The 24,815-nt window shown below is 40.7% G+C and overlaps 2 protein-coding genes across 3 annotated transcripts; both read left to right on the top strand.

The window, feature by feature from the left end:
- Positions 1 to 4,839: 4,839 nt before the first annotated feature.
- Positions 4,840 to 11,882, top strand: LOC113025585 (guanine nucleotide-binding protein subunit alpha-14-like). Its single transcript, XM_026173495.1, has 7 exons — positions 4,840 to 5,304; positions 7,589 to 7,773; positions 8,869 to 9,023; positions 9,190 to 9,318; positions 10,003 to 10,132; positions 10,229 to 10,382; positions 11,056 to 11,882. The coding sequence occupies exons 1-7, from the start codon at positions 5,184 to 5,186 to the stop codon at positions 11,244 to 11,246; spliced, it is 1,065 nt and encodes a 354-aa protein (XP_026029280.1). The 5' UTR covers positions 4,840 to 5,183; the 3' UTR covers positions 11,247 to 11,882.
- A 483-nt stretch (positions 11,883 to 12,365) lies between these two features.
- Positions 12,366 to 24,784, top strand: prune2 (prune homolog 2 with BCH domain). Of its 2 annotated transcripts, none has more exons than XM_026173486.1 (11): positions 12,366 to 12,756; positions 14,297 to 14,363; positions 14,446 to 14,646; positions 14,943 to 15,119; positions 16,898 to 17,000; positions 22,231 to 22,362; positions 22,520 to 22,606; positions 22,910 to 23,008; positions 23,118 to 23,156; positions 23,611 to 23,661; positions 23,788 to 24,784. In XM_026173486.1, exons 2-11 carry the CDS (start codon positions 14,309 to 14,311, stop codon positions 23,816 to 23,818), a joined length of 975 nt encoding a protein of 324 aa, XP_026029271.1. In that variant the 5' UTR covers positions 12,366 to 12,756; positions 14,297 to 14,308; the 3' UTR covers positions 23,819 to 24,784. The 2 variants fall into 2 exon arrangements, with proteins under 2 accessions (XP_026029271.1, XP_026029270.1); XM_026173485.1 differs by having other exon boundaries at positions 12,368 to 12,756; positions 23,785 to 24,784.
- The last annotated feature ends 31 nt before the right edge of the window (positions 24,785 to 24,815 follow it).

Here is a 24,815-nt window from a genome sequence, read left to right as displayed (position 1 = left end):
AAAATCTCCACATTTAAAAATGCGAATGATTCACAGCTGATTTCCACTAATTTTACTTTTTTGTTTACCTGTTTTAACATTAATAATAAATAAGTCACAGCATCATTAGGCCAATCATGGCTGCGTGACCTTAATAAAAGACATACATGTAGAGTTAGGTGTCCATTGTATATTATGCTGAGGTAGAAGTTGACAGTTGTATTTATTTATTTATTTATTTATTTATTTATTTATTATCACCAGGCAAAATTTCAACCACCACTTTAGATTTGAAAGCAAACAGTGAAGATGTGACTGGGGTGCAGACTTCCAGCTATATTTAAGGGGCTTGATATGATCTGTTTAGGAATTAAAGCCATTTTTACACTATTTCCCCATTTTCAGAGGGTTAAAAGGGATTTAGCCAATTGGCTGATAGTATATTTAATAATATAGAGCTTTTCTATACTAGATGAGCATTCAAAGCACTTTATACATGTCATTCATCCATTCATGCAAGTAAGTGCTTTCTATCTAACATTAATATGCCGAAGGATACTTTGGCGTGCAGACAAGAGCAGCCAGGCCTCATCCCAGCAACTGATTACTCCCTGAGCCACAGTCACAATAATATATTTATTCAAATATAATATTATTGTATAATGAGATAACATATACAGCTTCATAATCGTGGAGGCCTGTTCCCTTGCTATTTCATGACAAATTAAACAGATGAAATATCAAGAGCTGATTTCCTTTGTTGGGCGTGCAATATGGGATTCAGAGAGATGTGAAAAGATTTGTTAGGGTGGAAGTAAAAAAAAACAAAAAACTGACAAAATGGCAAAGTCTATGGCCAAATCCACAATCAACTACATAAAATGAAGGAAAGCACTGGCTCAGCAACACCAAAAAGTTGGAAGATGATGGAACTGAAGCACATAATGACAGCATTATTTCCATAGTTAAGGGGAAAAAAAGATGAGTGGATGACGGAGTGAGTGCAGTTTTCTCTGTGGTGGGGTCGGGTGGGCTGTCCCGGGTTCTGTGGGGCCAGGCGGCGCTGCCGAACTGGGCCCCGGTCCGGATGGGCCTGGGCCCCCTTTCCCTGGCGGGTTGCAGAGTGTGGGGGTGCCTACTGGGGTCGGCGAGGGAGCCGGCCCCAGGGAGGGGTCACTTGCCCCTCCCTTCCTTCCCTCCCCACCTCCAGCTGCCTCCCTCTTCCTGCTCCACCACAATCACCCACACATGCAGGGCCTTGGGGTAAAGGTGTGAGCAGGGGAGGCATCCCCCCCCTCTGTCCCCTTCCAGCTGCCTGTGCCTCAATTTTATCTCACAACTTAGACATTCACATTACTCACACTCTCATAACACATACATATAGGACCTTGGATCTTGCACGCTACACGGAATCCAAAGTACCATCAGGGTGTACACCTCACCCCTGGTGTCGTTGCCCACCTCTCAATTTTAAATACATGTAGACATTGAGGGCTATCAGGGGGGGCTATGCGCTTACCTGCTGCTCTCTGGCAGGTAGCTCCCTGCCCTCCTGGGTTTTAAATGCACCTTAGAACACACATGCATCAAAACTACATATGAGCGGGCGGAGGGAGGTTTGGAGTCTTCACACACCCCCGTTCTCTGCGACCTGCTGGAGCGGGGGGGTTGGGAGGAGGAGTTGGCCATCCGATTGGGGTCTGGAATATGGGGGCTCCCTGCTGCTGCCGAGTCGAGGCGGTCTGCATCTCCCCACCGCAGGGAAAAGGGTAACACTACCTGGGTCTGGGTGCAGTTTCCCCAGGGGCAAGGGTACCTAGATGTGGGGCTTAGAGTACGCTTGGGAAGTGTGATCGTGTGTACAGCGTCTCTTTATGTCTGTCTCCACGTTGGGTGAGTGTGGAGTAAGTGCATATGAGAGCATGAGGGTGGGAATGGATGTTTGTATCTGTGTGTGCCTGTTTGTCTGTGTCTATATGTCAGGTTGGGTATCAGACGCCACCTCTCTGGGGATCTCAGGCCCTCCAAGGTATAGAGGCCTATCTCCCCCCACCACTTCCCTCAGACATCGGTGCGTTGGTGGTTCTTTGTGTCCAGGGGTGGACTGGCTCACTCCTGGTGGCTGCTTGTTGGGGCCTGGAGCCTGGGGCTTGCTCGGGCCACTTCGGGGGTGGGGTGCCCTCGGCTTCTCGGCCTGGGGCTCGGTCTCTCTGGCACAGCTGGCTGCCGGCGGAGCTCACGGGCATGTCACTGCAACCCCCCCTGGATTCTGCTCCGCGGCTGCTGAGTGAGTCCTCATCTGGGACTCTCCTCAGCTCTTTCTGGGACAGTGGCGCGGCTGCCCCTCTGTTGGTCTTCCTTGGTCTCTTGTGTTCTGGGGGCCTCTGGATGTCTGGAGTCTTGATCTCCTCCATACCTGCTTCATGCCCTGGAGGACGGGGCTGTGGCTCCCCACACCCTCTAACAGATCATTACATGAAGGAACCTTTTAATACAAGCGCGTTCATGCTCACAGGTGTACACACGGGTGCGCACACACACAAACTACACCCTTTTTGGCTCCTACCTCAAAGCACACTGTGCGCTGTCGATCTTACGTGCTGCACAATAATGTTTAATATTTCGTATTTACTGTTATATTCACATAGATCATCATGATGTTGTTTATTATGTTGCTCTTTTTTTTCTTCTGCTTGTTTTCTCTTTTTTCTTTCTCAACAGGTGATCCAGGTGATTGATTTATGTATTTTTTGTCTGCTTATTTTGTTGGTTTTTGTTTTTTGCCCTTTATCCCCGTCCCTCTTCCCCGCTGTTTTTCTTTCCCTCTTTCTTTCTCCCCTTTCTTTTCCCCATGGTCTGTCCCGTATTTAGCAAGTGAAAATAAAATAAAATAAAGAATAAAAGGTGAATCAAATAGACCATTACGGCAAGGCTGGGTTGGTCCATTTGGTAAAGTAAATCCGTTGGGCATCTTTCTTCACCTTTAGACAATAATTCTGATGGCAAAAGAGCCAAACAGGACAGGCAAAAAAAACAACAAAAAACTTCATAATTTCTAGCCAAAGTAAGAGAACTCACAAGGAGGTAGGTGTATCGTTGGTAAATAGACTGGTACTTACATAGCACCCTTCCACTCAAGTTGAGCACTGAGTGCACTTTTTACTGTAAATCTCATTCACCTAGTTATTTATGCAGTGCTTTTATCTATGCTGAGCACTTTGTCTAACATTTGAAAACTCACTAACACTCTGTATGCAACTCGGGGTTCAGTATCTTGCCAAGCATGCTTCAACATACAGACTAGAGAAGCCAAGGATTCAGCCACTGAACTTCCAGTTCATAGGTCAGCCCTGTTGTCAGCAGCCGAAAGATGCCTTCATGAATGCAAACGAACAGGGTTTATGAGACGGTGCAGATTACCCTTTTACACTGAGTAAAAGGAAAAGCCACATTAGACTTTGGCAATATCAGTGACACGTAGCATCACCTTTCGTTAGGCTTAAAGTAGATGACAAATTTTATGAATCATTACAGCACCAAGATACAACTTCATTTATCTATTTATTTCAGGCCAGATAGAGAAATAAAGAGAAGGCCATTGTAGAAAGGCACTACTTTAGTGTATCCTCCAATAATGCTGAGCTCAGATTAATGGGAAACATTTTGACCGGTTTTTTCTTGGCTCATGCTCCGCAATAAGTTTCACGAAATTCTGCCTTTTGTAAATTAATCAAATTGCGTTAAGCCTCAACATGAAGCACTAGTTCTCAGAAATAAACTAGTCATTAATAATAGTTTCATTATTTATCATGTTGAATAAAGTAATGCAAATCCCCAAACTTTAAATATTCTGTTATGAAATAAAATGACTCACTCCAAATATCCTACAACCATGTGTTGTGGATAGTCCCTGCAGAGGCTAAGCCTACACTTTAAGCCACTGAGGTGTTGGTTGACGGGGGTGATGCGATGCCACTGTTATGAATGAAATCTGTTACAGTCCTATAACTCCAGCCGTACGTATCTTGTCCATTTAACATATTTATTCTTCTTCCTTCAGTTGTATTTATCATTCCACAGTTCTCTTTATCCAACCGGTCACAAAGTGATTGTGCCTCCCGAACAACAACACCTGGTGCTGATTACGTGTGTCTACCTTCACATTCACATGAACACATCATACCGTAAAGCAATAAAGGTGACCCCTAGCGGCACACATAAGGTAACAACTCAAAAAATGGCTCCTACAGTCCCTTTTTTCACATCGCAGTCATGTTTTAGGAGGAAAGCCAAAAAAAAAAAAAAAAAAAAAAAAAAAAGATAAAAGGTCTGATTGTCTGATTCCACTTTGGGAAAGTCCTGCTATTGTATGTGCAGGTTCCCTGCCATGTGTTTACTCATTGTCTTAAGCAGACTGTGCTTTTCTTAGTGTCATCCATGGAAAAAACACAGTAACCACGTTTGGTGATCTTATTGAAAGCACAGCATGAATCAGCCTCGACACAGTTACACCTATAGTATCATATTTGATACATAGAGTAGGCTATTTGGGGAGTTTTTTGAGACTTCGTCGTCATTTCATCAAAAAATGCACTATATATTTATAAGCTATTAAAAAATAGAAATAATTTTTTATAGATATGAACTGTTTTTATTTAAACAAATTTGTCAGATAGCTCAATGTGGTTAAAAAAAATACAATTTACTGGCAATTTTTTCATATTTCAGGGTTTAACTGGTTAAATCATGATAAACACTTTAACGTGTGTTTGAGACAAAGCGTCACAAAGTTCACCTGTGAACCTTGATCTTGTTGGATTTAATGCTTTCGGGTACTTTACCGTCACTCTGGCACGAAGTTGCCGTATTTTCCTCTCTTGCCTCCCAGTTGGACTTTCCAACTTTTCAGCAGGCTCCTGAGAGTATGGACGTGTATTGTAAGTAGGTGCACAGGGACAGAGTGGATAAACTTGCCTTTCAGTCAGAGCCCGCCTCTCCTGCACGGCAGGAATGTGAAATGCACCTGAACTGGATCCCCCAGCAGGAAGAATGATTGCAGAAAGTTCACCTGTTCCGAGACGTAACTTTTCTTGGCAAGTCTGACAAGAACAAGAAAGAAAGAAAGAAAAGAAAAAAATCTGTATACATTTTACAAAGTTGCTGTCTGTAGCTGAACCGGGAGCAGCAGGTAAACTAGGATAACAATGGGTGAGTGCTGCCTGTCTCCAGAGGACGAGGAGAGACTGAGGATACACAGAGAAATAGAGAGACAGCTTCGACGGGACAAGTTAGCGTCTAAACGGGAGCTGAAGCTGCTGCTTTTAGGTGAGAGCTCAGTGTTTAACTAACACACGTCCACAGTGGAACTTTGGAACATAATGAACAGATATGTCTTCAGTAACAAAGAAACTTTAAATAAGTTTAGTTAGTTTGATTTTTTCTGTTTTTTTTTTTTACAGTGTACACTTGTTAGATTTGTGGCTAACTGTTATTATTACAGGGTTTCTGATCATAGCAGTGAACGTTTGAGTTATATTTCTGAGGCTTGTGCGATTTAACAGCTCAACAGAAACAACCTTTAGCGTCAAAGGAATTCCCTGTGATGATTCATTCATCCACCCAGAAACCTGCTGAGATTACGCAAGGACATTGTGTGCTATATAAAACAATAATAACGTTCACATTCCAGTTTAATCTGTATTTAAGGGAGTGAAATGCTGAATTAGACTAACCAGAACAGGTTTTTCTTAATGTGGAGTGTAATTATATGCCTGTATCTCGTTTTTCCTTCTTTAAAAAAAAAAAAAAACACGTTTAAGGTCTCTCTTTGAACTAGAGATCTCGAGCTCAATGAGACCTGTTTAAATAAAGAATTACATAATAATAATAATAATATACAGGAAAATAGCCTTCCATTTACAGCTCCACAGTGAGTAGAGTTTGGTTTCTGCTTATGTTCTGGCGTGGATATCCTCAGTATTTGAACTGTAGACTATCTTAGTTTATCGTAGTAGGCTACCGGTATGCTAGCATGTGATAGTTAGCATTAAAACAAAGTCCTTAGACTGAGAATAATGCAGCCTATAATACAGAATAAAATGTTATCTGATGACGATGCTCTATATTTACAGTATCTGTATTTATAAAGCACTTTTCAAAGTAAAGTTTCAAAGTGCTAAATATTAATAAAACCAACAAATAAAAAATAAAAGTTAAAAATAAATGCGTTGGAAACTTAAACAATTTAAAATGATCTCAATATGATTATAAAATAATTATATAAATTATATTACATGTCTGTCAAAGCACTTCCCTGAAAACATCAGAAACAAAACGACCAAAGTCATAGAATTCCTCCACTATGGAGCAGGAATGTTTGGATCATATTCCATGTCATTCCATCTGATTATTGTGGAAATCACCACAAAAACCAAATGCTTGGCTTGTAGTGTAGTTTTGCCCTCCTAAATTGACGGGAAACTAACATCGGAGGTATGGAATAAGGTGAATCAGGTGCAAATACCAATGTTTTCTGGATCAATAGATAACAAAGCTTTGGTATGTGTTTTACGCTGTGCTGTCACCTCACGCCAGTTACAGCTTACTCCTCGCATTCTTCACATAGTGATGTTCTGATGAATCTCTCAGATAGCCTTAATCATTTGCAGTCTCCTCTTAAAAATGAAACCATACTGCTGCTTCATTAGTACAAAGTATTCAGGTTTCATATTTTGACAGCCACGGTGACCTCATTAAATGACATGTGGTCTGTTTTCTCCAGAACCAAAACGGCCAAGCAGGCCACTTTTCAAAGCTTGACTGTTGATTATGTTGGAAACAATACATTAGACATTAGGGATTTGTTTAAAGGTCAGCGCTACTTTCAACTTCAACTTGAGTTGTTTGGAGAACAATATCCCCCTGTAAAGGTCAGACTAATGGTTAACATTTCTAGGCGTTTTGGGCCCTAAGCTGACACCCTTATCAAGAGTAATTTACAACTAGAAGGCAGGAAGCAGATCACTGTTTCAGTCAAGGACACATCGCTGTTGATAGGCACGTTGAGTTGCAGGAATCTGGTAAAGACTTTCTGTCCCAAAATAGTATTCAGCACATTGTTATGTGCAGAATAAAAAGTAAGTGCATATTTAATTCATAATGTTTATAGGCTTTTTGTTTTCTTTTCAACTTAATTCTCCATCTGCTGTCATGCTTTTTTGTAGTGCAAAAGCAGTGAGATGAAAATAAAACCGAGCGTATGGGCATAATGTTCAACTCCTATATGCTGTGCTAAATCAGAGTAATCATGTTGGTGATGGGGGGATACAAATGAATGAAGAAACGCACAATACACATACACACACACCCAGGCTTGATTGAAAAAAAAGGTCTTCTAACCTGGAAACCTTGCTTTCTGGAAATATTATAACGCTTCAGAGATTGCAATTTTTTTTTGTTGTTTTGTTGCCAAACTCCTGTTGAGCTGCAGCTGATTGATGTTGAGATTATTTCTTTTTTTTGAGCGCATGCCACAGATGTCCTATTTCTGGCATTGCTTTGATCTTATTCCATTTTTCATCCTTCGGTTTCATTCATCTCGTTTGCCCAGGGACTGGTGAAAGTGGGAAGAGTACTTTCATCAAACAGATGAGGATCATCCATGGCAAAGGATACAATGACACTGACAGGAAAGGCTTCACTCGTGTGGTGTATCAGAACATCATAGCGGGCATCCAGGCGATGATCAACGCCATGGAGACTCTTCACATTGACTACCTCCATGACCAGAACATTGTGAGAAACCAAGCATTTAAACTTTTATGTGGCGTTTGAGAAAGCTTGCCGTACCAGTTACATTGAGAAAAACAAATTAGAAATAATACTAGTATTGTAACATGCAGGCTATATAAATAGACAGTTTTCCACTGCAGGAACTTGTGAGTTGCTTTTGGGGCCTGCACCTTTGTGTGTGCATTCTGACCACAAGGTGAACCTCCTGTAAGGCCTCACTCAGGGTTGTAAGCGGCCACTTTAGGATAGGTTCTTCAAAGTGGTTGAAAAAAAATTCTGATAGTGTTAGTTTTTGATAAACTAACAATCTAAATGTCACTATCAGTGATTTAAAATCCACACAGCCCGATTTGCCGCAGTGGACAGACAACAAATTCTGACCAGCTGAGCTATTTTCGATATTAAATTCTGTTTGTTCAGTGGCAAATCACAACACGTGGGAGTTTTTTGGGGAGGGCGAGGTGGGGGTCTTCTGTTAAACCTCAAGAATCAGACTCAGGGTGGGCGGCCATCTGCCTAGAAACAGTTGGTGTGTGAAAAAAACCAAAACAAGATATGAGCAATGAAGAACAAAAACACTCAGTGACTGTGTGGCTCATAATAGAAACATCTGGAGGACAAGATACCAGTAAATACATGGATCCAAAAAGGGGGGGAAAGGCGAGAATAAGACAGGAGGGGTGCTCATTATATCATATACATTTGCAACCTGGAGCTATAATGGCATAACTAAGGGATATTAAGATGGTGCAAACTTTTATCCTGCAAAATAATTGGACAAATGTTAAGGGATCACAGAAGTTATTACAGTTTAAACTTTGGGGGACATGAAAGTGTGCACCAAATTTAATTTAACAAAAGCTAATTCAAGCTTGTTACTTTTTAGTAATCAAAAACTTCTACAGACAATTAATCTTTCTACATCATGTCATTGCAGTAGATCTGGTTCTTCTTGAGAACTATAGTAAAAAAAGGAAACATTGCCTAAAAACGATCTCTTGCAATTCACAAAAACCATCTAGTGGGATTTCTTTTACAGCGGTCATTGTATTGAACGTGTACTGAAGAAGTGAAACGACCTGTGTATCTGTCTGTCAGGGGTATGCGGAGAAGCTGAGCCAAGTGGACTTGACCTATGTGTCAACTTTGGAGTCCTGGCAAGTGGACGCCATAAAGAGAGTCTGGAACGATCACGGTGTTCAAAGATGCTATGAGCGCAGAAGGGAATTCCAGATATCAGACTCTGCAAAATAGTAAGACTTTTATATTTCACATCTTTATCTTGCATTAATTTCCTCCGTTTATTGTAATCCTGTAATAGTGTGGATTCATTCTGGTAAATCAATGCATGTAAAAAGCATAGATTTCTGTTTAATATTTCAGAATATTAACCTTAATGTGTTGTTGTAAACATTTCAGTTACCTCACTGACTTGGACAGAATCACAGCCCCGTCGTACATCCCCACCCTGCAGGACATCTTGAGGGTCAGGGTGCCCACCACAGGCATCATAGAGTATCCCTTTGAATTTTCCAAAAACATCTTCAGGTTTGATATCATACTTTATTAACACATCATCTAGACAGATATACAGCCCTGTGAAAAAGAAAGTTTTGACATGACTCGCAGTCCAGTGTACCCAACCATTCAACAGCTTGTAGAAGTCTTTACAATGTTGCTCCAGTTTATTGAGATTTGTGGAATGCTCCAGACCAGCAAACTGCCAAACTTCTGCTTTTATACTGGCACTCCCTCTTGCTGATGATCAATAATGAAGTGCATTTGATTAACAGCACCCATCCGGTACTTACCTTCTTAATGTGTATGGAAACAGTTACGGTGTACTCGCAGTCCACACACACACATTATTACTGCGGTGACAAAACAGACTAATTACTGAAGTGACTAAAGATAGTTAATTTGAACTAAGTGGGCAGTAATAAGTTTTCCTTCGAGTCGTGTTTAGAATAAGCTGCAGACAACAAAAGAGCTGCATTCACAGCTTCTGCAGGTCCCAGTGCACATGTGAAATTCAATCATCTGTGTCGCTATGTGGAACTGCTGACTGTTGAAACCTGTATTGGCTAAAGACCATTTATATAGAGAGTGAACTTAGCAGTGTCAGTCCCCTTAGAAAACTCTCTGCGAGAAAGTAGAGAAATATAGTTCCTTCTTCAGTAATTCTTCAGTCTTCAGTAATGAACCTTTAGTGCTTTCATTGTCTTTCTGTAGGATGGTTGATGTTGGTGGGCAGCGTTCTGAGAGGAAGAAATGGATCCACTGTTTTGAGAATGTCACCTCTATCATATTCCTTGCAGCCCTCAACGAGTACGATCAGGTCCTCTATGAGAGTGAAAACGATGTACGGTCATTATAGTTATAGTTGATCCTTTCTTTGATTCTTGTCCAACCTTGTCCAAATACAGTTCATCGTTTAAGCCTGTCGCCCCTCTTTCAGAATCGACTCCAGGAGAGCCTCGCCTTGTTTAAGACCATCACCTCGTGGCAGTGGTTTCAAGAATCCTCCATCATCCTCTTTCTGAACAAAACAGACCTGCTAGAGGAGAAAATCCAGCATTCGCATTTAGCTTCCTACTTTCCAGAATACACAGGTAAAGCATGCCCCCAGTTTGCTCTGCATGTCTTCAGAACAACCATAACTGTGTTCAAAACTATATTTGAGTATAACTGGCATGAAGTGAGTCAGCCTTGAATATAGCAGATAGCTGACCCTCCCTGAGCCTGTTTCTGCCAGAGGTTTCTTCCTGTTAAAAGGGAGTTTTTCCTTCCCACTTTCACCAAGTGCTTACTCACAGGGGGTTTTCTGATTGTTGAGGTTTTCTCTATATTATTGTAGGGTCTTTACCTTACAATATCAAGTGACTGAGGTGAGTTTTATTCTGATTTATTTGTATAAAGTAAAATTGGATTCAATATTTATGTATTTAAACTGTTAGACTACAGAAGCAATGACAAGCTGTGTTAATCATTTTTTAAATTACTGTCTGTACATGAATTAATCAATCCAGCATGCACCCTGTCAAATATTTGATAATTAAAGACATTAAAGATTTGTGAAGATGACAACTGATCGATTTGTGAAAGTCCACAATAGAGCACTACGCATATTGTGACTGATGTTAATGATAAGCACAATTATTAAGAATGAGTTAGTTCTTAAGTCTCAACTAAGACACACTGGAGAGTATAAAACTGTATTAAACAGTAACTGTGAAAGAGTGAGCAAGGAGGCTTTTCTAATTTTGACCACTTTCTCCCACACAGGGCCTCGACAAGATGCTGAAAGAGCTAAAAAGTTCATCTTAAATATGTATGTGGAGCGGCATGTTGGTCGTCATAAAGCCCTTTACACGCACTACACCTGCGCTACAGACACGGAGAACATCAGGATTGTGTTCAAATCAGTCAAAGACACACTCCTCCAAGAAAACCTGGAACAGTTCAACCTCGAATGACGGAGGCTAATGGACCAAGTGATGGTTTCACTGTGGAGAGCAAGAACACTGGTCGTAATCATGTTGTAACATTTTTAAAAAGACAAAAAAAAAAAATCTTTAATGTGCTGTCAGCTGCTTGTTCAAAAACATCAAAGAGAGGCATTTAGGCAGCAGTGTCAGGTAAGGTGCATTTATTTCATGACTGTAACAGGGAGCAATTGTCTTTCTTTGCGACACCACTTTATCATAACTGGTAAAGTAAGCCCATTTTTTTCTTCTGCTATAGGAGAAAAATGTTATCTTGAATTGTTACACAGGGTTCCTTTCATTCTGTTACTGTTTGATGGAGAATAAGCACACGGCATCAGATTCGTTTTACAAAGTCTGGCAGGAATGTGGCCCATCCTGCCTTACAGGATGAGGAGCTGTAAGGCAGGATGTGGCCCATCCTGCCTTACAGGATGGGCCACATTGTAGCTCCTCACTGTGGGGGGAAACTACAATGGCTTTAATTTGTTTTTTCATTATTGTATTAGGATACTTTTAACAAACGTTTTGCCTCTAAAATGATTAAAATCACAATCATGTAATATGTATTTCTATAAACTGATTCATGCTGCTTCCCCATTGTTGTCACTTTATAGAGAACTTTATTTTGACAAAAGTAATTAAAAATATATATAAAGAACAAAGTGTATGTTCAGAAATCTATGACTGATCTCACGCTATAGGACAGCAGCTGCTGACAGTGATTAACTAAAGGCAGTTTTCCCAGACACCTTCACGTCAGGCGTGGTTACACTGAGTGTGATTATAACCTTTGTACCATACAATGGTCAACAATGAGGTCTGACAGGCTGATCTCCGTCTTCCTGTCCTAATTACTTGGGATTAAACTTTGGTAAGTGAAACAGGCTTTCAACGAGGTTTAGAGAAATGCGTGTTTGGGCATGGATATCTAGGAACCAGCTGATTTCTCCTGTGTTGTGTTTTAAGGGTTGAACAGTTCAGAGCTAACGTAGAAGGAAACATTAGAAGTAGCCTAAGAATCAGTGGATTGTCAAGCATCAGCTGTTTGCTTCTGATTGGACAATAGTTTCAAGCATGTGGTGAATCCTATGAATATTATCTGCACACGGAGCTGGCCACGACAGCTCCTTTTGTCACCCTGAGGGCAAACAGCTCTCTGGGGCTCACAAATCAACTGTCAGACATTAAAAGCAGTCCCGCACTTGTCGTGAATAGTAGTAGTTCAGAAACCTCAGAGCGCACCCACTTCATAATGACAGGCAAATACACTCCTCCTATATGTATGTATAAGCTGGTGTGCAAAGAGCTGTTGCAGCAGGTGATCGCCCTTATTTGGTAGTGGCCCAGATCATGTGACCACAAAATGGTGGAAGCTGTGAGCTGTTTGTAAGCTGAGCATCTCCATCGAGAGGCTGGAAGCAGGAAGCAGGCAGGGAACTTGGAAGTACATTCATGCTCTGAGACGCAGGAGGACAGAGATTCCCGAGCCCCAGAAGCGGTGAGTAGATGGCTTTTATTTGGGGGAGGGGGGTGATAAAAAGAAGAGAAAGAAGGGATATGCTCTATTTTTTTTCCCACAGCCAGCAGACAGGAAGCGAGGGAGAGGGAGGGGCTGCTGGCATCAGCACTGTGGTCCTACGCTGTGCTGGGGAAGTGGATCTTAAGCAAATCAGCATCCTCAGCGGAAGATATATGATGCTGGGTTTTGTTATTCTGCATTATAGGGCTGTGTATCAATGTGTATTTATTTCCTTGTGGGCACAGATACAGTAGACAAACAGTGAATCATCAGCATGGCACTCATCTCCACTGGACAGGAACAAACCATTCAGCATTTTTCTGTTGCAGCTGCTAATGCAATCGTATTTTTCTTAATCCAGATAAAATCCTGCCGATGAGGAACAAGGACTTTCCCTTTTCATGCGAAAGAGCGCACGTGACTCTCGGTGAATTTGCATCCGTGCCCAATCTGTGCTCAGGCAAGCGTGCCGTCATTTGATTTGAATGAGCACTAGGAGGGGAAAAAAAGGAGAGGAATGAAGTTGTGATGTAACGAGCGTCGCCGTTTCCCCGACTCCACCTTCCACTTGTCACCCTGCCTCCTCCACTTTAATCACAGAGGGAGAAGACCTTTAACCTCAGAATCCCCCCACCCCATCCCTTGCTCTACTATCTCCCTCTCCCGTCTCACCACTCCTCTTATACCCCCCTCTCCATTCCCTGATAGCTTTGGAGAACTATTGATCAGAAAAGTGTAATCAATACACTTTTTTAGATATGAAGGTGTTAGTACACTTATGGATGCGCTTGGATTGGTTTTTTTTCTTATGCTCGCACTGATATTGATAAAGCCAAACTGTAATTTTTCACTCTATAAAACAGCGTTGATATAGATCCCAGAGATAAGATTTTTTTTTGTTGTGTCCTCTGGCTGACAAACATAGATAAAGACACGATATTGATCAAAAATGTTGTTGGTTAAATTATAGCACTGAAATCAAATCATATTTTCTGCTCTGCAGCACTATATTGAAAAGTGCTTGGGGATTTCTGAGACGTAACAGGAATGCTTCCATTAAAATGGGTCATATTTTAGTTTTTCTCAATCCACTTCAGATTCATATGTAAAAACATATATATTAATATTTAATTAAGTGAGTAATACTGGACCATATGTTTAAATCCTATTATAATGAAAACATTTTATTAAGATGCCTCTTGAGGAGACGTGGGGGAGTATTATCAGCAAAAACTAACTTTGCTGGCTCAGAATGAGCTTTTCTGGGGTTCAGTCCAAGTACAATTAGACGTATAACAGAGCATGAAATGAAAAAACTCAACTTTCCACTCACTAGTAGCTTTTAAATTTGCCATTTATCTCAACATTACCAAGACTCTAACAACCAGTCTATCTAACTCAGTCATTACATAAAGAGGTATCACAGGCGGCAGAGAGCACACACAGTAGTCTGGGTGCTCTCCAGGTGTGTTTTTCTATCATAAGAGTTCATTTAATAACTGTAATTATCTTCTCGCAGGTCCTCCTGGGGATGGACCTGGCATCAGGGAGTAAAATGAACTCTGAGGGGGATGATGGCAGACCAGGTGAGCGCGAATCAACAAATACCCTTAATAGCTAAAAGAACACTGTGGCATTGCATAACTGTTTCTGTTTTTCTTTTCTTAGTCCCTCCTACCTCTCTACCTCTGCAAGGAGGAGCCTCACAGAGAAAAAAACTATCTGCGCCTCGTATCAGCCTGTCACTGGACCAGAGCGAGGATGACTTCGGAGAGACACCAGATGATCTAGACATTAATGTCGACGACCTCGACACTCCAGATGAGGGGGATTACCTCGACTACACAGACCATGAAATGGACTGGGAAGGTGGGTGACTCTGAATGCTAGAATGCTAACACTGTGAGTTTGATGACCTGAAAGATCGCGATGAAGGTGGGGCACGCAGAATTACAAAGTGATGCAAGCATTTTATTCTCCTCCTTCTGCACAACAAGAGCAAGACTATTTTGTAACACTAACAGCTAATGTTAATATGCTTCGTTACTTTACCAAGAATTTAATTGATGTGTTAAAGTGGAAAACCACAGTTACTGATCTATTGATCTTTTTAAAATCAGTCTACAATTTACCCACAATGCATCATTTGGTCTTTTTCTTATCAGATCCCAATACTGCCAACAGGAGTGCTACCAGTGAAGTCTACAATACAATCCCAACATACAGTGCTGAGGAGGAACGCCAAGATGGAAAACTGTGGAGGACTGTCATCATTGGGGAGCAGGAACACCGTATCAACATGAAACTCATTGAGCCCTACATGAAAGTCATCTCTCATGGAGGTGACTCAAGTTTTGTCTCACAGTCTGAGCAGATCTTCCTCCTTAGCTCCGGCTGCTGGGGTCATGTGAGCCCTGCAGACACTGCTCTCAACTCATTTCACTTTTTAAAATCAATTCACAAGTGTAGTTTTTCTTTTGCAAAGTAGTTACCACATTTACAGTAAAGTATAGTAAAGGTGTTAACATTAGGATCCATCAAATGGTGCACTCTCCCTTAAACCCCAACCACTAGAACTGAATACCAGTCCAAGCCAATTGGGTAAAAGACGTTGCTTTTTATAGCAAAGATTGAAATACAAGCTGAATCTGCATACAAAGCAGGTGCAAAGTGTCCCCAGTCACTTTGTACCTGAAAGATTTGTTGTCACTTGAAGCAGAGAACAGTAGAAGTCAGTGGTCTTGTTGCAGCATTTTGGATCAACTAATTGAACTAGTTTTTCAGTATCACTCTGAGACAGGATTTAAGGAACTTGGAAAGATGTTGCACAAATGCATGACAGTCCTACATATTTATATAATATGCAAATTGAAGGACATTCTAATAAAAAAAAATGACTCCAGGACTCCTCATGGTGTTAGAAGAAAGAAAAGAAAGAATTAGATTGAGGAACCTTAGTTTCATGAACCCTAGAGGTAACTATGTGAAGACTATGGCTTTTTAAGACGAATAGCCCTCTTGAGGGCCATTGTGAATAGATGAGATGAACAAAAATAAAAAAAAGTGTGACCACAAGCCTCCTGCCACACAGAAAACCAGAAATAAATCAACAAATTTATACTCATCTAACACACAGTATTTCTCAATTGTAAGCATGCTTTGCTTTTGGATTACAGAAGAAAGCCAGGTTAAAAAAGTATTTATGTTAGGTTTACTGCATTACAACCTTGTCATGTTAATGAGCTGCCAGTTCTCATCTAACTAGACCATGGAAGGACGTAGCATTTTGGAAATACCTCATCCCACTTTGGCAGTAGACCAAGTACAAATAAGGAAATGCAGGCTGTAGATGAAGACAACTGATAACCTTTTCAGCACGAATTTTTAAGTCATGTTTCCCTGTGTCACCTGCATGTTACAGTAACGTGATTCATGTGGGCAAAGTGGCCATTTGACTGCTGTGATCCAGATCGACTCACTGTGAGCATACAGGCATGATAAATCAAAGTAACAACTGCTCTTTCACCGGGCATAAGGGGTCAGCGAATGGTTCAAAAATAAAAATGATGTGAACTGTGCAGTGCTGTGCAATCGTATACTTGTACACAACCGTGTGTGAGTATAATGCATGAAAACCACAGGGGGACCTGGATCTTAAATTGAGACCAGTCACTAAGTCACACATTATTGGTTTCACAGGCAGGGGCCCCATGTCTATCTCTTCCCCCTCTGTGGTGCCTTAACCACGAGCTCTGGTTAGTCTGTGGGTGGATTGACCATGAGGGTGGAAATATGCAGGCCATGCATATCCCACTGTGCTCTGCGTTGCAGGTTTAGTGAAACGCAGCTGTCTCATGGAAACAGAGACGTCTGTCACTGAAAATTCAATCTCACCAGCTCTGTCATTTTGATAAAAGACCTGCTGTCTGAGTGACACCAAATCTGGTAATGAATGGCTTTGTGAATAGACGGAAATTACATTAATCAGAAAAGTAGCGAGAGGAAACAGGGCAGAGAGACAGATGGACAAAAGATAAATAGAACAAAAAATAAAAGAGCAATCAAGTTCTCGCCAGAGGAACTCTTACTACTTTTATTTTTGTGTGTGCTTTTTATCAAGGCTACTATGGCAACGGAGTGAACGCCATCATCGTGTTTGCTGCTTGTTTTCTGCCAGACAGCGACCGAGAGGAGTACCATGAAATAATGGAGAACCTCTTCCTGTGAGTATCAAAAAGCGGTGACTAAGACGCTCTTTAAACGACTCTTTGTTTTTTCCAGTGTTTTGCTTTGACCCCGTTAAATTCAGCCACATCGTTCGGTGCATATCCTGTTTTTGTAGTAGTGTTATTCATTTGCTTTTTCATTTTTTCAAGCAATGATCGACCATCTGATCATGACTAATCTATATATATATATAAACATAAAAATATAAACATATGAGTTTATGGGTAAAACTTTGAAAATTTGGGAATAAACCAGGAATCATCCTTGATGTCACCAAGATGTATAAGGCAGCGCCACAGACTGTATATTAACAATGGGCATAGCCACTATGACATCACTCATTGGTTTGTTATTCATTTAAACATTTAGGTCTTTGCTATCACATTACCATATTTGGGTGTAAGTTTGCTTTCATGCTTGATTAGCAAACTGGATCTATTGATTGTATGTGCGCATCCCAAAGATACTGATTTCTTTTAATTAGTACTAAGTAGCAATTTACCAATTCCCTGACACTGGAGCTCAGGACTTCTTGTTTACTTTTTACCTACTAAACAAGCCATATTTTTTCAGCTACTTTTATTAAAAATGTTTCCAAAGGCACTAATCAATCAAGCCAGGATTGTGTTTATTTGTGGTGCAAGTTAGTTTTACTTTCAGAGAGAGGATATTAACTTGCTTTTGGAGTCAGCCAGCTGGCACTGGCAACATCATGAGCGAAAGGCTGCAATTAAAAAAATCTGTTTAATGTATTTTTCACCTTAAGTGGGTTTTGGATTGATGCTAATATCAACATATTAACATAATTGCAATGATAATTTTAACATCCTGAAGGTCAGGCAACGCTACAGTCACACTCAGGAAAAAGTGGTTTGACACTTAAAATTAAAGCGAATGTTTGCAGTGATCTTATGATGTAATTGCATTTGAACTCTCCAGCCACTTGTAGTCACTTGCCATCTTCAAAGTGATGTATCAAGATGGCAATAAAACACCAAAAAGAGGGAGTCAGTTTGCTATCAAGTAAAAAGGGTCAAGTTGGGAATTACATGAACCTTAAAACTTCATTAGAACTGAAGAAGCCTCTTGGATGAGACGTAAAACGTCTTCCTGAGTCCTGCTGAAACCTCATCAATTTGATGCAAAAGTTCATAAATTCCTTCACAAATTGCTGCAGGAAGGTGATTTAACTGCAAAATGACAGGTGCCTGGCAAACCTTCCTTTTATACAAGAATATAATCCGAATAAAACTAGTTGGCAACCAGATAAAAAACTATTTGCAAACCTTGGTCTATCTCCCTGAGAGTGATTGCAGTCATTCCAAGTCAGAGCATTTTTTTGAAGACAGGTTGCCTCCTACCAGGTGACCTGTGCAATTGCACAATTTAATCTCGCCCTGAGATTAAAGGCATTGGTCGTCTCTACTTGCAGAAAAAAATTCAATGTAATCACTGGGCAACCACTGAATTTTCTGAGTTGCTATCCTTTTTTTATTCTAGTGTGAATGAACTGTTGCTCACATTAGATTCATTTTGCGCACAAAGTAAACATATGCGTTGGATATCAATGCCAAATTATCCAGTATTTCTCAAACAACTACAAAATGTGTAAAAACCACAAGTATGTACCTCATTGTGGCTATACAAAAAGTCACACAATCACACAGCCTTGTCCATATTAAAGTACTAATATGTACTAATTTGTGCAGTTGGCATTCAGAAACAGGATAAAGAGTCGAAATCACGGATTCTTCCTTACAGTCTAACACTGCATGTGTAAATACGTTTGGATAGTCTGACTCAGCACTCACTACAGGCATCAGTGGCAACATTTACAGTACACATTTTGTAAACAAGTTCTTGTAGATTTTAGTGTTATGTTACAAGCATAGACCTGCGCCTTTTCTAGTCAGCAGAGGGGGGCACTCTGATTGCAACAAGAAGTCCGATTGAACAGAAAGCTATTAGAACATGAACCTTCTTCTCATGTGATCATTCATTTATGACCTCAGTTTGAATGTAATATGGTTGAATTGCTAGTTTGGAGTCTTCTTTATTATAGAAGGATGTTAACTGTACTATTCATTTTATAGTAAAATGTGCAATAAAGCACTTAGGGACGGTCATAAGCCGGTTTCCAAAAAACAGTAGGATAACAACCTATTACTGACCTTGAGGCTTCAAGACGGGGGTCCACAAAAACGGATGATGTATTTAAAGTCTAAAAAATTGCAAAAGACTAAATGCATCACAATGGAACAGGGTCATTAAACTCTTGTATTACTTGGATGATGAACTGAGAGTTAATTTGAAGGATTCTTGTGATTGATGGGCACTTGAACAGCTGTAACATGTAACGTCCAACCCACAGTAGTCAAAGTGTCATGCCAGCCTGTGGGAAATACACAGCTGTGTTTGTGGTCTTCCAGTCAAAATTGGTTCATGGCAATGCAGCATCGAAATGCATATGACAAAAGCAATGTGTGTGTGGATGTAATTATCAAATTAAGGACGTTGTTGCTGTTTCAATCAGCCATGACACTCCTGCACAAACACAACTTTCTAAATGAAGTGATTAAAATTCAGTGTGAGTCTAGCTTGTTTGCTAGGACCTCCCGTGTCGATATATCCACTGTTGTGCTGGCACAGTGGCGCCTCATGCTTGGACAGTGTGCTAGGGATCCCACAGGCTGTTCTGTGGAAGATATTGAGTGAGCTGGCATATCCGAGAGTTCTGGAAAGAACGGAAAGGAGGTAAACCGTACTGTCTGCAGTTTCTGATGCCAGATGGCTTGAGGTCTGAATCTGCGCGAGGAGGAGTAACTGTAGCTGGGTGCTGAACGGTATTCAGTTTGATGTCAGTGGGAGATGATCAGAATATTCAGGAAACAGAGTGGATCAGCAGTGCTGGTCTGTAAGCAAGCTGGGGAATGACATTTGATCAGGAGGAGAGGAGAGCCAGTGAAGTTAGATGAGTTATTGAGGAAACTAGCTGAGGAGATTGTCAAGTTATTTTCAAAGCAGGCGACAAAGTTCCCTGCTGACTGCGAAGACAGAGAGGAGGTGGTGGAGGGACTGTGGAAAAAAACGAGAAAGCGATAACAGTTTCTTATGGTTTGAATTAGAGAATTGGATTTACGGAAAAGTAGAAGTCTGATCGAGCTTGTGAGATTGATGCAAAGAAGGAAAGAGGAAGCAACATTTTTGCCAATTTCTCATTGCTGACTTCAGAGGGGAGAAATGTTTAAAATGCTGTTAGTTGGTTTTTTCAAATTGAGGGTAAGACTTGTGTCCTATTTCCTCATATTTCTTTGCATTGAGCGTTCAAATAAAAGTTGCTCCTGTATTTCACCATTTTAACACATAATGCCAGAGACTTTCGAACTCCGCTTGCTTTTGATATTTTGAAGTTTTTGATTGAATTACAGTTTAGCCCAGGTGAGTTTCTGCAAGGCATGATGCTGTTTCACATTAATGTAGTTACAGTTCTGTTTGTCTAAGTCAGCCATTCCCAAAGTCAAGAGTGCTGAGACCCTCTGAAAAACCAAAAAACCCATGACGTCCACCATAATACAAGAGAAAAAGAAACTTCAGTATAGAGTCAGAGTAATGAGTAATATCACAAGCTAACCTAAAATAAAACCTATAGCTAAATATGCAACTTAACATACTTTTGAGTAATCTCAATTTGAATTTCTGTTATTATTGTGTCTCATCTGCAAGACCTTCACAGCAGCACACCAGGTGGCCCCAGCTTACACTTTGGGACTCACTGATCTGCATTTATTGAGAGTGTTAAAATTTGTAAACTGTTAGGGGCACAAACCACGAAGCAACAATGACACCAGTGTCAGTGTGTAAAAATGGTAGTTTCTGCAGTGGCCACTTGAGGCAGGCTGCAAAACCAAATCAGCCCTATAGACCCCACCATGCTAACTTCAGGGATGTAACAAACACGTTTAATGCCAGGTACAAAACACAGTTTTGCTTCTCATAACATTTCAGAACTCAGTCGTTTGGTCTTTGTGTAGACTTAAATTTTGAGGCGTGTATCCCAACATGCACTTTATTTCCAGTAATTGAAATTAACCTCTTGAGAAAGCCTGATGGAGAATATTACTTGGGGTACAGTCCCTCAAAAAACTGTGCTGCTCGTTTAGTCTGTAAAGGCTAGCAACTAATGAAGTTCGTTAGCATTAGCTGAAAGCTTAGCGCTTCTCACTCTCATCCAACTTAAAGCTTAAAAAACCAACATGGCTCAAAACACACTCAGTATACCCATCCTTTTTATACAGTCTACACAGCCTGCATTTAGTATTTAGAGCTAAATGGCAAGTAGGCTAAACTACAACATGGTGAACATGTTAAATATTACTAGTACATGCTACGGTATTGTTTGGGCCTGTGATTTTAGCCTGTTGTTAGGTGGTTGGTAGGCAACAAAATGACTTATATCCCCCTGAGAATAGGAAAAAAAGAATCGTCCAATTGAACTTGTGATTTCCTGCCTCTTTGGAGCTACAAGAGGCCACCCAAACACATGAGATATCAATGGAAAGCCCAGGATGTCCTCTATTTACACCAGGACGTTGTAAGGTAGCTCAAATAAGTCAAAAGATATAGACCAAAAACAAATGTCAATTACATTAAATTAAGATAATGCTGCTAATGCTATAGATGCATAAATGCTACAAATGGGTTATTGGTTGGTGGTTTAGGGGCCTAAGATGTACCTGTATGTCAAGCTTGGTTGCTCCACTCCTGATGGTGTGGGCGGGGTTTGAGGATAGACAGAAAGAGAGTTTTCGTCTTACAGTAAGATTTGTACATAAAATGTATTTATATACTGTAGCACCTTTCTAAATCAGGATCGCAAAGTGCTTCACAATAGCAGTCAATTCAAATATTAACACAGTAATATTATCTACTAGTCAAAACCAAGCCTATACAAATACGTCTTGAGCTGCTGTTTAAAAGTGTGTGCAAGTTGGCATGCTGGTGCTTAGCTAAAAGCACTGTTCTTTAGGGAGTGTAGAAATCAGCAATGGGTCCAAATACAACATTTTACTCTTTTATATAATCCTATATGGTATTCCAGAAAAAAAAAATGGTATGAACCCTTGGTTTAAAGCCAGAATAGGGGTCAGGGTTATGTAAGCAGTACTTACAGGAAGGGTGAAGCTTCAGAAAATTAATTTGTGTGTACTCATGTGTGCGTTTTTCCAGTTATGTGATCAGCACACTGGAGCTGATGGTGGCAGAGGACTACATGATTGTATACCTGAATGGAGCCACACCCCACAGAAGAATGCCTGGACTTGGTTGGCTAAAGAAGTGCTATCAGATGATTGACAGAAGGTCTGTCCTGTTCAGTGGTATCACTGCTATGCGATACTACATTGGTTTTGTGAGAGAAGCCCTGAATGACTAAGAACATTTGCAGCTTTGCAGAATGAAAGTGAAAACTGATGCACCAACATTTACATAATACTTTGGCATGTGATGTTATCCTCAGGCTCAGGAAGAACTTGAAATCCTTCATTATTCTCCATCCATCATGGTTTATCAGGACCATTCTAGCCATTACCAAGCCATTCATCAGGTAAAGAATACTTCACTTTTAGCTGGCACGCTATCAGTATTTGTTGTGGTCTGGTGGTTGGTCCACTGTCTTGTTCTAAAGATTGCTGCTGGATCTTGACACGTATTAAAACAATTAAGGCTGCTTAAAATTATTACACTGAGACAATTAGCTGCTAATGTGACTCCAGACCTTTTAATATAGTGTAACGGAGTAATGCACATTTATTGCTTTTATCATGTTTCTGTTATGTAGATCTTTAATTGTGTGTGTGTGCCTATGTAAAAATGGTCATTTTTTGTGCACATGCTTGTGATGCCTCAGCACCAAGTTCAGCAGTAAGATAAAGTATGTAAACAGTCTGGACGAGCTGCAGGAACTCATCCCGATGGACTGCATCCAGATCCCAGAGTGCATCATTAGGTGAGTCCCTTTAAACCTTTAAACACAACACTGCCTCCACCTCCTCTGAGCCCAGATGGTCTTTTAAATAAGTCTATTTTCATCTTGTCATTTAAACTCTAACCTCTAGACTCGACAAGCAGCTGAAGGAAGCGGCAGAGAACTCGAGGTAAGCATCGACCCTCCTGCTCGCATTACTTATTCTGCTTTTTTTCTTCTCTCTCTCTTTTTTTTCCATCTACAGTTGAAGCGCTCTCTTATCAGGCAACTCACTTTTTAGATCACAGGGAATCTTCTGCTGGATCAGGGCCCAATTGGATTTGGCTATAGTTGCAATTACAGGAGAGAGAAAGAATTTGCTAAAGAGGCTAAATGCATTGCTTTCATCTCATTTATCATTACAGCAAAATAAATGAGCCAGTCCTTATAGCACAGTGATCTATTGCACTGATAATAAATGTAGAAAAGAAGCAGTAGAATTCCCACACTAATCACCGGCTGACTAACTGTGCTCTGAAGCGTAAGTTGCATGCACCTGCAAATTCAGCGCATGCTTGTGTATTACAACAGTAAATTCTGCTTTAACAACCTTTCAATCCCCGCCCTCCCCCGGCCCGATCAAGAGTGAACAGTTTTCTGCAGGGATCCGAGCCAACTGCAGCAAGCAGAACAGAGTAAGTCCTCGAAGATGTTTAAGTTCACACATAGAAGACAAACGGCCTTGTGTCAGCAGTCTGTCACTACTACATAAACACACCCATCTCTAATGTCTCTGCTTTGTACTTTCATCTTCCCAGCAGACCAGACGCAGCTGGTGCCAGCGGCTCGTAAATCCAAACATCCTGAATAGATGGGTCACCTCGATGCTCAGAAGTCACTGTTGTATTGAATGGGCGCATCTGGAAAATTGTGTAGCTACTGTGTGTGCGTCTGTCAGTGTTTTGTCAATTACACACTGGAGTTTAATAAGAGAATACAACTTACAATAGCACCTGATCACGATAAGATCTTTAACGGCTGCTGTAGCACCTGCTGTACCTTACACCTGCAGTCCTGATATACATGTAGTCTTAAGTGTGATTTTTTGTTTTGGGAGCATCAGCAGACTAGTGCCATCGCTCACTTTAGGGTAGGGACTTCAATTACACACTAGACAGCGCACTGCGCAAATCCATTTGTAGAGTCTATAGTGTTGTAGTTGTGTGCATGAGAAGCAATAATATCACCCTTTACTGGTTACTCAGTCTCAGTATTTCTGATGAAGAAACTACTTCTGTGTACGCAGTAAAAGCACAGGGTGCCTTGTGCCATGGAAGATGACCAACTGGCTTTTGACCAATCCAAACCTCTTTCTGGAAAATTAACCATAAAACTAGATATTTTACCTTTATAGAGTTAATCTAAGACTAAGAAGGAATAACTTAATTATTATATGAAGCTGTCAGTGCTATGTGACAGCATGTCTTTTTAGTCGTGTTCTGCAAGTGTGTGTGCGTGTCTGTGCGCACGCATGCATGTGTCTTTCTGTCTATACACGTCGAAACTCATCCTCAGTTTCTGCTTGACGACCAGGAAGAATCTCGGGTGAGAGTAGCGATGGGATCTTTGATAAGCACATCTTTATCTGTGTGTGTCCACACGCATGCGTGTGTGCGTATCTGTGCATCAGTGCATGTCCCCCTCATTAGATAACCGATGGTCCTCTTGCACAGTCTATAATGGTGTACTGAGGGGATGCAAAGAAATTGTTGATCACTGGCTAGTAATTCAATAAAAATAAATCGATTCAAGTCTGAATGTATTTTATCATTTCTTTGTCTGCCAAATT

The sequence above is a fragment of the Astatotilapia calliptera genome, chromosome 7 (assembly GCF_900246225.1).
Source record: "Astatotilapia calliptera chromosome 7, fAstCal1.2, whole genome shotgun sequence".
In the NCBI taxonomy this organism is placed as follows: domain Eukaryota; kingdom Metazoa; phylum Chordata; class Actinopteri; order Cichliformes; family Cichlidae; genus Astatotilapia; species Astatotilapia calliptera.
Note: the sequence above shows the minus strand (reverse complement) of the source record. Positions and strands in the feature narration are given on the sequence as shown.

Excerpts from the sequence above, each read along its gene's own strand:
- LOC113025585 (XM_026173495.1), top strand. The coding sequence starts at position 5,184 with ATGGGTGAGTGCTGCCTGTCTCCAGAGGACGAGGAGAGACTGAGGATA. Across the intron at positions 10,133-10,228 it reads TCTATGAGAGTGAAAACGAT|AATCGACTCCAGGAGAGCCT; the intron begins GTACGGTCATTA and ends CCCCTCTTTCAG. Across the intron at positions 10,383-11,055 it reads CTACTTTCCAGAATACACAG|GGCCTCGACAAGATGCTGAA; the intron begins GTAAAGCATGCC and ends TCTCCCACACAG.
- prune2 (XM_026173485.1), top strand. The coding sequence starts at position 14,309 with ATGGACCTGGCATCAGGGAGTAAAATGAACTCTGAGGGGGATGATGGC. Across the intron at positions 14,647-14,942 it reads CCATGAAATGGACTGGGAAG|ATCCCAATACTGCCAACAGG; the intron begins GTGGGTGACTCT and ends TTTTCTTATCAG. Across the intron at positions 15,120-16,897 it reads GAAAGTCATCTCTCATGGAG|GCTACTATGGCAACGGAGTG; the intron begins GTGACTCAAGTT and ends CTTTTTATCAAG.